This window comes from Stigmatopora nigra, chromosome 9, assembly GCF_051989575.1.
Source record: "Stigmatopora nigra isolate UIUO_SnigA chromosome 9, RoL_Snig_1.1, whole genome shotgun sequence".
NCBI lineage: Eukaryota > Metazoa > Chordata > Actinopteri > Syngnathiformes > Syngnathidae > Stigmatopora > Stigmatopora nigra.
In genome coordinates, this window is record NC_135516.1 from 9,058,386 (window position 1) to 9,073,248 (window position 14,863).

The window sequence follows — 14,863 nt, forward strand, 5'->3', positions numbered from 1 at the left end:
ACTGGGATTCTTTCAACATCAGCCATGACCATGGCCGGGCAAGCTAGGTCGGACATGGTCCTTGGGGACCACCAGGGCCTCCACACAAACCTCCTCTGGCAGCTCTACGGCTACGTTGCTTGCCGACCAGTTGAACTGGGAAAGAACATGTGGCGCCAGCTTGATGGTGAAGCAGTGCCAGTACTTGTGCTGGTGGCACTGGATGGTATACCACACCACGCCGAAGACCACGCAGAATGTGAAGAGGGTCAGCAACGCTATGGTCGCACTCGTCTTCCAGACCTCTTTTGGACCTGTGTGATAAGTATTTTTTTTTTATAATGAATAAAGTACATGATTTATAATTCGCTGGCTAATGGCTAATTAAGTAACTAAGATACTTTATAACTAAACTGTTTAAAAGCTATTGGCGATGATGCTCATCTTATCCTTTTGTCTCTCTTTAGCGTCCAATCCATTGGAAGCGGAAGGATGGCTTCCAACGGTTTGGGTTTGTCGTGTCATCTCAAGTTCGTACCTGGTATGCGCACACATTCTGCTGAGGTACGCTGGCTTTGCATTTGCTTTCCCAGCAATTGTAGATGAGCACGGACGCAGTACTCGGCTCTCTCCTGCAGGTTGGCCACGCGGAGTAGGTTCTCCTTAGCTGGGACAGTGAACACCTGAGCCTGCTAGACCACCACGCGTCAATGCCGCCGCAAGCGGCCGCCCAAGGCATGCTGACTCACCTTCTCCTGGGCCTCGCCACTCTTCAGCACCTCCACCTGGACCAGGGCAGTGTGCGGGGGCCGTTCCAGGGACACAAGCAGGGTGCCGCCCACCGCTGACACCTTCATCTGGGGAACCGTCAAAATGGCTGGACACAACAACAAGTTTGGGTCAGTTCCTTTTGATTTTAAGGGTTTTGGTATTTGAGCACTTGCAGGTTTAGTGAGTGGCACATAAAAGTTCAAAATAATTCTGTCAAAAACAGTTACAGTTAAAAACCTTTCTAAAATGCAACAACTAAAATGAAATGATTCAAAGTCCAAATGGACAAAAATACTAACAATTTCAAAAACCCAGAAGACAGAAAAAATTGGAACACCTCCTTGGCCAAATATTTCAATAATGCTCTAAAAGTCAAACCACTCCAGTCTATGCAGGGGAAAAAAGAAAAACCTTAAAACCAAATTATTTAAAAATGAAAAAAAAAACTGCTCTAAAAGACCCCAACAGTCAGGTAACTCGAATTTGAATGCCGCAAAAGTCTAACATTATATTTTTGTCAGGCAATCCAACATGAAATTTCTTCATATTCCCATCATTGAAAAGTAAAGCGGAAGCATTCAATGCTTTAAGATTATACAACACATTCAAAGTAAAATATTGACAGGCAAGTTGAAGAAAACAATGGAGCTATTTGGAAGATACCACGTGTTCTACTTACTGTCCCTCCTGTTGAATGACGGTTTCAGTTGCTGCCACGCCACCGTTTTATTGCCACAGTGGATTTGCACACGGATGTTGTAGTCTGAGTCGGAGCCCAATTCCAAGGACAGGTCGCAGTGAGTGCGCTCGATTTTCTGACACCCTTGAGAATTCAGCCATTTGCCATCCCAAACTATCAGCTCAAACTCTCTGAAAACCAAGGCCAACAAAATATGAACAATTGCAACAAGGAAAACATAACTGAGTCAATCATCTCAAATCTCAAAAGTCAAACACCGGGCACGCAATGTGCCAAAAGTTCATTTTTTCAAATATCAAAGGCAACTTTCGTCATACAACCGCAATAACAAAAGTGGGTGCGTCAAGCTGGCATGATGTTTAACAATGATGTTAATTGTCATGACTTGCGCTGTCAACTCTGGTGGAATGTTGCCTGTTGAACAACAAGTGTTTTTTTTCTATTTTTGCCATTCCATTAATGTTCCGACAACCCTTTGCCATTGACGTTAAGGAAAGATTTGGCGCAAAATGAGACATTAGAAACTTGTTTTCGATTTCTGTACTTTTGCCTGTGATGAACCGCTGCCCCTACCAATATGGCCGCCACACTGGCCATCACTTAAATGACCGACTTGGCTCTTCCTGATCTACATATGGTACATGAATTGCAAGTACAATATGTAGTATTTTCCTTTCAGTGTGTGCTGTACTTACCCTTGGTACTGCACCGAGTAGAGTAATGGCGTGTCGCATTGCACCCGCGGGGGGCGCCATCTCAAGATGTGCTTCAGGTTGACGGAATCCATGGTGATGTGACCCGGCAGTGGAGCATGTGTTATCTCTGAACCAGAAAAACGGCATTTTTGACGTCTCATTTCACGTAAAGAGATAAAAATTGTTCTCCACAGTGGTCCAAATTGCAGCCCAGAAACCATATTTGGCCCACTACGTTATTTGCTAAAGGATCAAAAACGCTGTCATAAAGTTGGTTGTTTTTCAAACCAGCCCCACCGATCTTGCCCATGGGCCTCAGCTTTGACACCAGTAGTCTCTGGAAAACCATACGGATTTGCATAGATGGCTACTTACCTCTCGCTAGGAGAGCTCGCACGAGCAGCACCATCCAAAAAGTCGTGTACATTTTGTAAGATGTCGGTGCCGCAAGTCTGCCGAATCATCTGCTTATCTTAAAGCTGGTTACGCTCAACTTAACCGGTCCAACTGGTCGCCACTGCCCCGAGGCACCCAACCTCCAAGCGCTTTAATTGATGGCACGCTTTGGCGCCGGTCCAGTTGCGCTCGTACCCTGAGGCGCTGCTGTTTTTTCATTGGATCTTGAGCCACAGATGTAGATTAGCTTCTCGTGGCTATGCTAAAATATTTATTGTTTTTTATGTAGATGTACACGCTCACATTAGCCTACTTAGTGGCAATTTACAGTGTTCAACCAGCCTACCATCCCTGTTTTGGGGATTTGGGGGTAATCCAGTGCACCCGTAGAAAACCCACACAGTGAGAACCCACCTGGGATTGAACCCTGGATCTTAGTATTTTAGAAAGTGCCACCAGAATGTCCCAAATTGGATAGGTAGTGACCCCAAATCAACAGGAAATGACCCGTAAAGGTAACAATCGCTAAGCCAAACCAGTTGAGTTGGTTTCTATGCGTGGTGGGACTGAACTTTGACCTTTGCTTCTACATTTCAAACATTGACTCTGGCTGGCTGTAAAAGCATAAAACGCAAAGACGAAAGAGGAAATTGAGTGGGTGTCCTTATACGGTCATCCGCACGCCGGTGATGACCAATCCCAGAGTGGCAGTAATGACCTCATCAACATCCGCTTGCCTTTTCAATGTTTGTACTTCTGCTTACCTGAGTAAGATTCTTCCCTTTTATATTATTGTTTTGATCATTTGAAAAGCAAAACAAGATCATGACATGACAACAAAAGTTCTCAAATGCTTTTCAGCTAAATGATGTAAATCTGCCAAATTTTTATGAAAATGTCACCATACATTTTTCAAAGGATATTCGGTTCCCACAAAGTACTTGGTGGCCAGTATTTTTGTCCCAAAATCATTGTCGAATTGCCCCCAAAAAAGTGACCCAAAGTAACCTGGAAAATCCCCTAACATCAAGAGGAAGTGAGTCATAATAATAATAATGATACTTTTCAATTTCTTTAAAATAGGAGAAATAGCTGTTAATGTTCATCTTTAGTGCCATTGACATGCTTTATGTCCAATTGATTTTGAACAAATGCCCTCAAAAAGTCATCTAAAACCAAAAAATTGACCTGTAAGTGCCTACAACCCAACATGAAATGATCTAAAATCTGTGAGAAATCCAAAATATTCAGGAAATGACACTAGAATGCCCTAAAATGAACAAGACAAAATTAACCCATTGTTTGTGTGTATATATGTTAAGATTCTCTCGCTACGTTTGTCCAAATTGTGCAATGTAGAAAGTTGAAACTTTTTATGGTAGCCAGGAACAGCTGTCAGATCTTAATAGACAAGTCGTTGAATTTCTTCATCTTCTCTAAGTATTCAACCCATCACCTGAAGTGACCCGAAAATGCCTCAAAATTTGAAGAAAATCACTAAAAAAATCAACATAAAGTAAGCCCACGCCATTCCTTATCTAGATTCACATTATTATTGTCTTCTCATCAGGTGCTCCCATTGGGTTGGAGTTGGTGCTCTGAGGGCGCGGCGTTTTGGCGCCAATCAGGGCGGGACTTTATGGCCCATGGACCGTCAGGGGCCAAAGTCTACAGTCATCATTCGACGGATCGCCGGCATCGGCGACAGACTTGTATTCTGTTCTTTGCGGCGGATTGTATTTTGGCGGGATGTCGACGTCGGTGGAGGCCACGGGCTTCGTTATGTGCGTGATCAGCTGGCTGCTGACAGGCGCCGCGCTGGCCAACGACTACTGGAAGATCTCCACCGTGTCGGGCAGTGTCATCATCTCGCAACGGCAGTTTGAGAACTTGTGGCACTCTTGTGCCGAGAACAGCGCCGGCATCGCCGAGTGTCGCGACTTTGAGTCGCTACTCTCGCTGCCAGGTGAGCCACCGCCTCTACTTGCCCTTACTCTTCATTTTTTATGTGTATCTGCCATTTTTTTTTTACCTATAGCCGCCATTTTTACAGTTCCCTGGGCGGTATTCTCTCGGACCGTTGCTCATTAAGATCATAAAAACGTTAATCATTAACTGACCTAGATAACTAACGGCACCCTGCTAATCTTTTTTGATCAGGCATGATCAAAATTCGCCATTGGAAATGTTAACTTTAGTTAACTTGATAAACTATGTTAGACGGTGAACATTTAAAATGAAGAGAAAACAGGATAGAAAAAACGTAAGATTTGGAAAAAATATCGGAAAGAAAGTATCAATGCTGATTTTGTTTGATGATGCTCATTTTTGTTGGTTGCGTTCAGGTCACGTTCAGGCGTGCCGGGCTCTGATGATCGTGTCTCTGCTCCTGGGATTGGGCTGCATGATCGTTTCCCTGCTGGGCCTCAAGTGCATCAAGATCGGCTCCGCTGGCGACACCTCCAAGGCCAAGTTGGCTGTCACCGGAGGCATCCTCAGCATCCTGGCTGGTCAGTCCTTATGTGCATTCCATCTTTATTGCCAAAGGAATATAGTGTGTCTTCAGGGTTTACCAGTCTACTTCCCATTGTTGGCTGGGATAGGCTCTAGCACCCCCACGACCCTCATGTGGATAAGCGACTCATTGTTTTCCCAATGAAATTGATAATTTAATTTTCTTATTGTTAATTTTTTTTGTGAATTTGTCAATCAGTGCAAATTCTCGATTCTGACAGTTTTTTTCTTCAAAATAAAACAACAGGTAAAGCCAGGAATAGGCAGTTATTCCCTTTTTTAGAAAGTAATTGAATGGAAAAAAAATGATATTAAATGAATCACAGAATATATTTGTTTATCCTATTCCATGTAAAAAAAAGATTTTATTCATATATTTGGAAATCATTTTTTTTATACACAGAAGAAAAGACCAAAACAATTATACAATTTTTTTAAAAAAGAATATTAATGATAAATCATGATGTTTTTTTCACAGGTTTTTGCTGCATGGTAGCGGCATCGTGGTACGCCAGCATGGTGGTGGAGGACTTCTACAACCCTCTCTACGTCGGCGTCAAGTCAGTTGCACGCCTCCTATCGCACACCTAGACTGTATTTTTTTGTCTTTTTGAGTATGACATCCTTGTGATCAGATTCGAAATGGGCGTCGGCCTCTACTTGGCTTGGGGGGCCGCATGTCTGGCCATACTGGGGGGAGGCATGCTCTGCTCTGCCTGCAAGAGGACGTCAAGCAAAAAAAGGTATACTTGGCACGATAACTCATTTATTAGTATACTATCATCCTATAGTCTACTCTACTCTACTATTATCCTATAGTCTACTCTACTCCACTTTTATATTATACTCTACCCCACCATTATACTATACTCTACTCCACTATTATACTCTACTGTACTATTATATGATACTATACTCCACTCTATTACTATACTATGCTCTACTATTGTACTATACTCTACTACTATACTATACTATTGTAATATACTTACTATTATACTATACTTACTATTATACTATACTGACTATTATACTATACTTACTATTTTACAATACTTACTATTATACTATATTATATTATTATACTATACAATACTATTATACTATACTATTATACTATACAATACTACTATGCTATACTAGTATGCTATCTACTATAGATTGGCTTTTAACTACTTTTCTACTACATTTTATATATTTATTTGCTCCGTTGGACTTCCAGTTGAAATGTTTTTTTTTTTTTTTTCACAGTTATCATGGCAGCGGCCCACGCAAAGTGTACAGAGCGACCCCAGCATCGGACGCGGACACGGCCAGAGCTTACGTGTGAACGACACGCCACAACTGAAATTTCTCCTCTTTTTTTGGGTGATCACGATAGTATTTGTATGATGAATAATACATGAGCTTGTTTGTCTTTTCATTGCGTTGCATTTCTCCGGACACATTAATCTATCTGTAAATCTTTTTTTTTTTTTTTTTTTAAAGGAATGGCATTAAAAAAAACACAACTTTGTCACGTATGTGTGTAATCTGTTGTGAGTCACCACGTCTTGTAATCCAGGTAAAGCGCGCTGAGATGCTGACCGGCACAAACCCGGATTAGGTTGTCACTGATGGAAAACTTCGCTCAGAGACGTACGTCCTTCATCCATTGTCATCCCTCGACTGATCAGTTAAGGATAATTTAAAAAAAAAATCAAACTATAAACTATGCATATACCACATCTTCTTGTCTAATATTACATAGACTAACCACCTGACACAAAACTGAAAAAAATATGGGAAACATCCCACAATAACACATTACACATATGCACACTCACAAAAAAATGTAAACAGAGACTCATGCACTGTACAATAATAATAACAATAATAATGATAACATGTCTTTTGGTTGTAAACAAGTACAGGAGCCCGGATTTGCCATTAAATACATACATGATGCCAATGGTAGTAATAGACCAATAAGCCATTTGAAGTAGGAGGGTGGCAGAGACTGATTTAGTTCACTGCCATTCTCCTACTTCAAATGGTTTGGATGTCTATCGCTGATGAAGTCAGTGAAAACTTTTTAGTAACCACGTGATTGGACACACAAAATGCTAGACTAATCTGATGATGGCTGCTGACGTGGTCGGAACGCTTCAATCCTCTCAATGGTTCATTAACGGGAGGTTGCTGTAGGTGTCGCCAACACGGGCGCACTCACTGTGGCCATGTTTTCATTGGCTGTTGGGAGGGGGGAAGCCCGTGGCCTTCACATATAGAGGTGTTGAGTACGTGCGTAGCGCCTCATCATTTTCATCGTCTTCATCTTCAACGTCCTCGTCTTCATCCGGGTGAGTCGGTGTCATCGCAACATTGTCACAGCGTCCACGGAGCCTACATTGACTGCTTTCCTTTTGTCTTCCAGGTAGAGTCATGAGCCCCAAGAATGTGGTCTTCAAGAAGATCTGCAAGGACAAATCGGTCAGGTCACGCCAACCGGATCTCGGGAAATGAATGGATGACAAAAGGATGGGTGCATGGATGAATGATTGATTGATAGATGGATTGAGTGATGGTTGGATGAATGGTAGTTGGGCAGAAGGTAAAAATTAATGAATGAATGACTTCATGTATAGCAAGGCTTTTACTTATTAAAAAAAGACCATGTATAGTAAGGCTTTATTACTAAGACTTTTCCCCCCTTCAAAATAGGCCTTCAATTTACGGCTTTTTTGCTTAAGATAAAATGATCATGTATTGTAAGGCTTTTTTGTAAGCCACTTTTTACTAAAAAATGAAATGCATACAAGACCATGAGTAGTGAGGATTTTTTCTTTTATAAAATGACCATGTATAGTAAGGCCTTTTTGCTTAAAATAAGACAATGTAAAGTAACCCATTTGTGAATGTTGGCTCAAATGTTCTCAAACCCGCGAGTTCACAACTCAACTGTCTCATGTCCAGGTGGGCGTGTACATGGGGAGGCGGGACTTTGTGGACCGCGTGGACTCGGTGGATCCAGTAGGTGAGGCCTCGCAGACGGCGAGCCAGCCAGCCGCCACCCCAAGCGATGACGCTCGTGTCCCCCTTAATCCTCCCTAGATGGCGTCATCGTGATCGACCGCGATGCCCTCCAAGGGAGGAAAGGTGAGTCTTGGCGGGGTTTTCGGCGAGCTCTCAGATGGCCACATGACCACGCTGTCCCTCCCCCTCTAGTGTTCGTGACGCTGTCATGCACCTTCCGCTACGGCCGCGACGACATGGACGTGATGGGCATCGCCTTTCGCCGGGAACTCTATCTGTCCACCCGCCAGGTGTACCCTCCCCTGCAAGACCGGGAGCAGGGCGTCCACACCCGCATGCAAGCCAAGCTGCTGCGCAAGCTGGGTGACGACGCGCACCCCTTCTTTTTTGAGGTGCTCACCAAACACTGACCACAGCACTGTCCATGTATAATATTTTTTTCTTCACATTTCCGTATTTCTATGTGGCAGTTCCCTGACAACTTGCCCTGTTCGGTCGCCATGCAACCGGCGACCCACGACGAAGGCAAGGTAACGTCCACCTGTCACTGTGTCTGTTAGCATCCCACAATCCCTTGCATTTGCCCCGCTCAGCAATGCGCGGTGGAGTTTGAGGTGAAAGCATTCAGCGCCGAAGCTCAGGACGCCAAAGTCCACAAACGGTAAAAAGGCCGAACGTCTTGGGACCGCCTGGAGGCCCCGTGGCCACATATTGGTTTCACCCTCCAGGAGCTCAGTCAAGCTGATGATCCGGAAGGTACAGTACGCTCCCGAGAGCCAAGAGGGGGCAGCGCCCCGGTCGATGGAAATCTCGCGGGATTTCGCCATCTCTGACCAGCCGCTGCACGTGACGGCTCGGCTGGATAAAGAGGTGTGTGCGTGGAAATGTGATGGAGGCGTGGCCACCTTTGACCTCTTGCCCACGTTTGCAGATCTTTTACCACGGAGAAACCATGAGGCTGCACCTCGAGGTGGTCAACAACTCCAGCAGGAATGTCAAAAACGTGATCATCTCCGGTACGTTGCCGTCCTCTTTTCTACTTGACGCTTTGGCCACCATTGACTGGGATGGCTAGCATTTGAATGAATAGTCATTGAATGTCAATAAGTTACTACATTTTAATATGTGAAGAGTTTGGCACCCTTGAATTGAGAAGACACAAAACGAGGTCGCGGGTTTGACTCTAGCGTTGTCTTCCTCAGTGGATCAGGTGTCCACGGTGGTTCTGTACTCCAACGACAGCTACGTCAAGTGCGTCGCCATCGAAGAAGGGTGAGTGGTGGCCCGACTCAGACCCGCCAAATGCCAAAGACCTGACTCTTGTCCCCCCACACCCCCTCAGGGACACGGTGCCCGCGGGGACCACGCTCCGCCGAGACGTACTCCTGCTCCCTCTGTTGGCCAACAATAGAGAGCGACGGGGCATCGCCCTGGACGGGAAGCTCAAGCACGAGGACACCAACTTGGCCTCGTCCAGCGTGTAAGACGTCTTCGGCGGAGGCGGACCAAGCCATCAGACGCCGACGTTAACCATTGGTTTTGGTTGCAGCGTCAAGCCGGGCGTCCTGAAGGAGGTTCTCGGTATTTTGGTGTCCTACAGGGTGATGCTCAAACTTATCATTGCAGGGTTGGTAGCTCACACACAAAAATGACGTCCACTGCCATCAAATAATTCATTTTTATAAAACAAGAAAGGATGCCTGTCTAAATTGGGGGCCTGTTTTTTCTCTTTCTTTTTTAACTTGCTGCCAACGCTTGCAGAGTATTGAGTTCAAGGTGAGTGACACACTTAAAAAAACACTTCATCTTTACACCTTTTTTTTCCAAATTTTTGTTTTTAGTTTTACACCAAAACATTAAGTGAATATTGCTTAATCCGGTCTAAGCATATGTTTATGATAATATATTGATCAGTTGTTTGTGTGGCAGTGAGGTCTCCCTGGAGCTTCCCTTCAAACTGATGCACCCCAAACCTGACACAGTCAAGGAAAGGTAACTAGTTTATTATCAATATTAGCTTCTTTGTTGCTCTGTCTAACGTGCTTTTGTGCGTCCAGCGAAATGGAGGAGGAGTTGGTCTTCCAGGAGTTTAAGCGATCATACCTTCGAGGAATGATCGCTGACGACGATGAGGAGGAAGGAAATGTGTCGGGGGGCGATGACATGGCGCCCAAAGAAAAATAAGCCACGCTAGTTGATTAAAAACACCGGATCTTATAGGCGGGATGATGGATAGATGTCCAATTTTTGGACATTTAGTGCCGTCAATGGCAATCAACAAGTAGTCTTGTCCCGTCAATGGTAGCCAATGTGTTAGATGTTAACATTAGCACATTAACGGTTGCAGTTCTTGGCTTAATATTTGATAAGATCAAGAGGCCAATAAAGGACTTAAACACATTGCAGTGTTAGGCTGACTTCTTTCAGTTCAGTGATGACATCATCTTTGGGATTTATCTATAAAACAGTCTGAGCTTGAAAGCTTATCCCAAACTAACCGCTCACTTTTCTAACTTTTTAAAATTATTTGTATGGTTAGTTTTCTTTAAAATCCTAAATTGTGCACCATCTCTTCCCAACCCACTTGCATGCTGAGTAATTGTTTAGCGCCTCACAGTGGTCAGGAGCGGCTCATTTGCCCCTCCTGGCTTGACGTCATTTCATAGCACCTGTAGACAATCATTGATTACTTCCTGATGTGGGTAATTATGTGCGACGGAAGTGATAGTCACTATCAGATTGACTGAATATGTCCATGACGTAATTTCCTGCGCGACAGACCAATATCACACAGCATGCATCGCCACAAGGTATTATTCCCTATGCTTCGGTTCTGTTATGTTTAAGATATTCAAGCCTTTGTTATTCTCTAAACCTTGTTTCAGTCATTATAACCATCATGAGAACAGTCCGTCTCAATCTATCCAGCGTCCCCGTGAATGGCGTTAATTTCCCCCGGTCGTGCCACGATGACGCGGCGCGACCGTAACACGGGGGAGGACCTGGGGTTAAATCCATCTCGAAATACGTGGTTAGCATGTTCTCGCGAGACCTGTGTGGGGGTTTTCTCTGTGAGCGTGAATGGTAGTTTTGGCTGGCACCCGCCTCTGGCACAAAGTCAGCTGGGATAGGCTCCAGCACTCCCTGCGAACATGGGTCGCCGATAAATATTTGGTAGAAAATTATTATTATTTGTAATAATTCTCCTCAGTCATTTTCTAGAGTGTGTGAGAAATTCGGTGTATTAAATAGGAGGGTATATTAAATCATTTAATAATATGTATGTATTTATTTTTGGTAATGACCATGTATAGTAAGGCTTTTTATTCTTACAAAAAACACAGTATAGTAAGGCTTTTTTCTTTTAAAAAAATGACCATGTATAGTAAGGCTTTCTGGTAAAAAATGACATAGTATATTAAGGCTTTTATTCTTAAAAAAACGACCATGTATAGTAAGGCTTTTTGGTTTAAAAAAAATGACATAGTATAGTAAGGCTTTTATTCTTAAAAAACACAGTATAGTAAAGCTATTTTCTTTAAAAAATGACATGGTTTAGCAAGTTAGTATAGTAAGTTCGTAGAAAATGACATTGTATATATATATATAGTAAGGCTATTTTTCTTAAAAATGACAGTATAGTAAGGCTTTTATTTTTCTTGAAAAACGACATAGTATAGTAAGGCTTTTTAAAATTACAAAACGACATAGTATAGTAAGGCTTTTTTTTGTAAAAACTACATAGTATAGTATGGCTTTTATTCTTTAAAAAACGACAGCATATATAGTAAGGCTTTTTTTTGTAAAAAAAATGACAATATATGACAAGGCTTTATTTATAAAAAAAAAACGTAGTATAGTAAGGCTTTTTTCATTTAAAAAATGACCATTTATAGTAAGGCTTTTTTATGGTCTCTATGACAGGATGGAGTAAGTTTGGGACCAGCTTGCGGATGAAGCGCCACCCCGACCGGTCGCCTTTGTATTGGCCTGGTATGTGATGTCTCGCCTTGTTGCAGCGATCATAGTGTGTGCGCGCATAGTTTTCAAAAAACATTTTCGAATGAAAATGTGTTTTTCTTATAAATCAAAGTCAAGGTCAAATAATAGAACAAGAGATACTTTGCTGTCAACTTTTATTTTTACTTTTTCAGATTAGTGACAATGGAAAAAAATGGATGATTTGTGGGATGGACAGTCTTCCAACGAAAAGGTTTCCCAAACTGTGGAGGGCGAGGACACCTGAAGACAAAAAAAAGTAAGTTGAAAAGAGACATTCATAGTACTGTGCAGAAAATACTATACTGTGTTTTTTTTTTTACGAAAAAAAAAAAGCCTTTCAAAACTATGACGTTTTTTTACGGGGAAAAAAAGCCTTACCTTACTAATAGTTGTAACAGATAAAACAATAAATACTACCACCTCTGTGGACCTGGGTTCAAGTCCTGATTTTGTTCTGCCTTGTAAGCTTACCTAACTTTTCCTACTTGAAAGTACAATAAAGTACTACTGCTTACTCTCACATGCTGGTGGCCCAGTGAATAAGTTATCAGTCTCCCACCTCAAAGGTCCTGGGTTCAAATCCCAGTGCATGCAAATGTTTTCCCAATATTATTCAGGTAAATGAAAGAGATAAAAGTATAAGTACTGTTACCTTCTTGTACAGGTTGGTGGCCTAGTGGATAAGTCATCAGTCTCCCACCTCTGTGGTCCTGGGTTCAAATCCTAGTGCCTGCAAAGATTTTTCCAATATTATTCAGGTAAGTGAAAGAGTCAAAAGTATAAGTACTACTGCTTTCTCTCACTGTGTGGTGGCCCAGTGGATAAGTCATCAGTCTCCCACATCTGAGGCCCTGGATTCAAATCCAAGTCCCTGCAAAGATTTTCCCAATATTATTTAGGCAAATGAAAGAGTCAAAAGTATAAGTACTACTGCTTTCTCTCACAGGGTGGTGGCCCAGTGGCTAAGTCATCAGTCTCCCACATCTGTGGTCCTGGGTTCAATTCCCAGTGCAGGCAAAGATTTTCCCACAATTGTTCAGGTAAAAGAATAAGTACAATTGCCTAAGTGTTTAACTGAATAAGTGTTTAAGTGTATAAGTATTCAGTGGTGTATGAAGCATTTTAACAAAAAAATGACTAAGTGTTTCACCCCATTTCCTTGGATAAAAGTATAAGTACTACTTCCTTCTCCCACAGGTCGGTAGCCCAGTGGCTAAGTCATCAGTCTGCCACCGGTGTGGTCCTGGGTTCAATTCCCAGTGCCGGCAAAGATTTTCTAAATATTCAGTTAAAAGAATATGTTAAAATGTCTAAGTGTTTAAGTGTATAAGTATAAGTATTCAGTGGTGAATGAAGCATTTTAACAAAAAAATGACTAAGTGTTTCACCCCATTTCCTTGGATAAAACGTTTCAACACCTATGTATAAGTGGGGCACGAGTTGGTGTAGTGGGTTGCACACTCGCCTTTGCACCGAGAGAACGTGAGTTCGCTTCCCGGTGTCGGCGGTTCACTGACCAAGCAAGCGGTCGAGGGTCGGCCGAAGGCCGACCCGAGAACGCCTTTCGCACGGACAGGTCCTTCAACTGTCTTCCGAACTGCCGAAGGCAGTTCGGAATATAACCTTTTGCTGAAAAGTATGACTAAGTGTTTGATATAAATTAAAAAGATTTTTCTTTTTTTTTTTTCCCCCTTCTTCTTATTCCATTGACCAATTCTTCTTTCCAGTTATTTTCAGCCAAACGACGGCAGCGGGAATCGAACCCAGGTCTCCCAGACGGGAGTCCAGTGATCTAACCTCTGCGCCAACCAAGTGACTACACTTTTCTTTGTAATCATTTCAGTGTCTTTCCAAGAAGTCCACAGAAACAACTAAGTGAAAAAGTGTCTCGACCGGGAATCGAACCCAGGTCTCCCACACGGGAGTCCAGTGATCTAACCTCTGCGCCAGCCAAGTGACTACACTTTTCTTTGTAATCATTTCAGTGTCTTTCCAAGAAGTCCACAGAAACAACTAAGTGGAAAAAGTGTCTCGACTGGGAATTGAACCCAGGTCTCCCACACGGGAGTCCAGTGATCTAACCACTGCGCCAACCAAGTGACTACACTTTTCCTTGTAATCATTTGAGTTTCCTGAGAAGTCCACAGAAACAACTAAGCGGAAAAAGTGTGACAACTGGGAATTGAACCCAGGTCTCCCAGACAGGAGTCCAGTGAACTAACCTCTGCGCCACCAAGTGCTCTACACTTTTCATGGTCATCATTTGAAGATCTTGCCTGCAAATACGTAAACAGAAACAACTAAGTGAAAACCGGGATTTGAACCCAGGCCACCCAGACGAGAGACAAGAGAGTTAACCACTACGCCACCAAGTGACCACACTTATCTTGGTCATCATTTGAAGGTGTTGACTACAAGTACACAGAAACAACTAAGGGGAAATGTTTCCCGACTTACTATACTATGTTGTGTTTTAATTCAAATGCCTTACTATACTCTGTCGTTTTTTATGAAAAAAAGCATTACTATACTATGTTGTTTTTTTTGAGAAAAAAAGCCTTACTATACTGTGTTGTTCTTTTTTAAGAAAAAAAGCCTTACTATACTATGTCATTTTTTAATAAAAAAACCTGACTATACTGTGTCGTTTTTTAAGAAAAAAGCCGCCACACAGGACGGTCAGAGCCTACCTGGGATGGAACCTGGATCTCCGAACTGCGAGGTGGACATGCTGACCACTTGTTCACCATGTTGTTGACCTGTTTTAACAGGGTAAAAAAAAGACAGTTAT

At 42.7% G+C, this 14,863-nt stretch overlaps 3 protein-coding genes and 2 long non-coding RNA genes across 9 annotated transcripts; 3 read left to right on the forward strand and 2 right to left on the reverse strand.

Annotated features, from left to right (window-relative positions):
• Positions 1-18: 18 nt before the first annotated feature.
• Positions 19-2,494, reverse strand: crfb16 (cytokine receptor family member B16). Its single transcript, XM_077724466.1, has 6 exons — positions 2,434-2,494; positions 2,146-2,272; positions 1,430-1,620; positions 729-856; positions 518-671; positions 19-293 (listed from the first exon to the last, which is right to left on the reverse strand). The coding sequence occupies exons 1-6, from the start codon at positions 2,492-2,494 to the stop codon at positions 19-21; spliced, it is 936 nt and encodes a 311-aa protein (XP_077580592.1).
• Positions 631-6,548, forward strand: cldn15la (claudin 15-like a). Its single transcript, XM_077724170.1, has 6 exons — positions 631-878; positions 4,112-4,507; positions 4,887-5,051; positions 5,534-5,615; positions 5,691-5,798; positions 6,307-6,548. The coding sequence occupies exons 2-6, from the start codon at positions 4,291-4,293 to the stop codon at positions 6,383-6,385; spliced, it is 651 nt and encodes a 216-aa protein (XP_077580296.1). The 5' UTR covers positions 631-878; positions 4,112-4,290; the 3' UTR covers positions 6,386-6,548.
• Positions 6,549-7,271: 723 nt separating this feature from the next.
• saga (S-antigen; retina and pineal gland (arrestin) a) lies at positions 7,272-10,470 on the forward strand. 2 transcript variants are annotated; one of them, XM_077725000.1, is made up of 15 exons: positions 7,278-7,397; positions 7,472-7,527; positions 8,011-8,071; positions 8,149-8,193; positions 8,263-8,462; positions 8,541-8,600; positions 8,664-8,731; positions 8,799-8,940; positions 9,002-9,086; positions 9,273-9,342; positions 9,413-9,550; positions 9,620-9,697; positions 9,832-9,846; positions 10,000-10,062; positions 10,128-10,470. In XM_077725000.1, the coding sequence occupies exons 2-15, from the start codon at positions 7,480-7,482 to the stop codon at positions 10,252-10,254; spliced, it is 1,200 nt and encodes a 399-aa protein (XP_077581126.1). In that variant the 5' UTR covers positions 7,278-7,397; positions 7,472-7,479; the 3' UTR covers positions 10,255-10,470. The 2 variants fall into 2 exon arrangements, with proteins under 2 accessions (XP_077581124.1, XP_077581126.1); XM_077724998.1 differs by having other exon boundaries at positions 7,272-7,397; positions 8,149-8,462.
• A 310-nt stretch (positions 10,471-10,780) lies between these two features.
• On the forward strand, positions 10,781-14,711 carry LOC144201609 (uncharacterized). Of its 4 annotated transcripts, none has more exons than XR_013327369.1 (6): positions 10,781-10,880; positions 11,995-12,063; positions 12,225-12,328; positions 12,737-12,830; positions 13,019-13,112; positions 13,270-14,711. It is a non-coding gene; the product is annotated as an uncharacterized LOC144201609 (long non-coding RNA). The 4 variants fall into 4 exon arrangements; XR_013327370.1 differs by having other exon boundaries at positions 13,916-14,711; XR_013327371.1 differs by lacking the exon at positions 13,019-13,112.
• Positions 12,190-13,391, reverse strand: LOC144201610 (uncharacterized). Its single transcript, XR_013327373.1, has 3 exons — positions 12,876-13,391; positions 12,725-12,802; positions 12,190-12,312 (listed from the first exon to the last, which is right to left on the reverse strand). It is a non-coding gene; the product is annotated as an uncharacterized LOC144201610 (long non-coding RNA).
• Positions 14,712-14,863: the final 152 nt, after the last annotated feature.

Coding starts and splice junctions, on each gene's coding strand:
- crfb16 (XM_077724466.1), bottom strand. CDS start 2,494: ATGGTTTTCCAGAGACTACTGGTGTCAAAGCTGAGGCCCATGGGCAAG. Junction 672..728: donor GTGGCGAGGCCCAGGAGAAG/GTGAGTCAGCAT, acceptor GTGGTGGTCTAG/CAGGCTCAGGTGTTCACTGT. Junction 294..517: donor AGAATGTGTGCGCATACCAG/GTACGAACTTGA, acceptor CTTATCACACAG/GTCCAAAAGAGGTCTGGAAG.
- cldn15la (XM_077724170.1), top strand. CDS start 4,291: ATGTCGACGTCGGTGGAGGCCACGGGCTTCGTTATGTGCGTGATCAGC. Junction 5,616..5,690: donor CCTCTCTACGTCGGCGTCAA/GTCAGTTGCACG, acceptor CCTTGTGATCAG/ATTCGAAATGGGCGTCGGCC. Junction 5,799..6,306: donor AGGACGTCAAGCAAAAAAAG/GTATACTTGGCA, acceptor TTTTTTTCACAG/TTATCATGGCAGCGGCCCAC.
- saga (XM_077724998.1), top strand. CDS start 7,480: ATGAGCCCCAAGAATGTGGTCTTCAAGAAGATCTGCAAGGACAAATCG. Junction 8,072..8,148: donor GGACTCGGTGGATCCAGTAG/GTGAGGCCTCGC, acceptor AATCCTCCCTAG/ATGGCGTCATCGTGATCGAC. Junction 8,732..8,798: donor GACGCCAAAGTCCACAAACG/GTAAAAAGGCCG, acceptor TTCACCCTCCAG/GAGCTCAGTCAAGCTGATGA.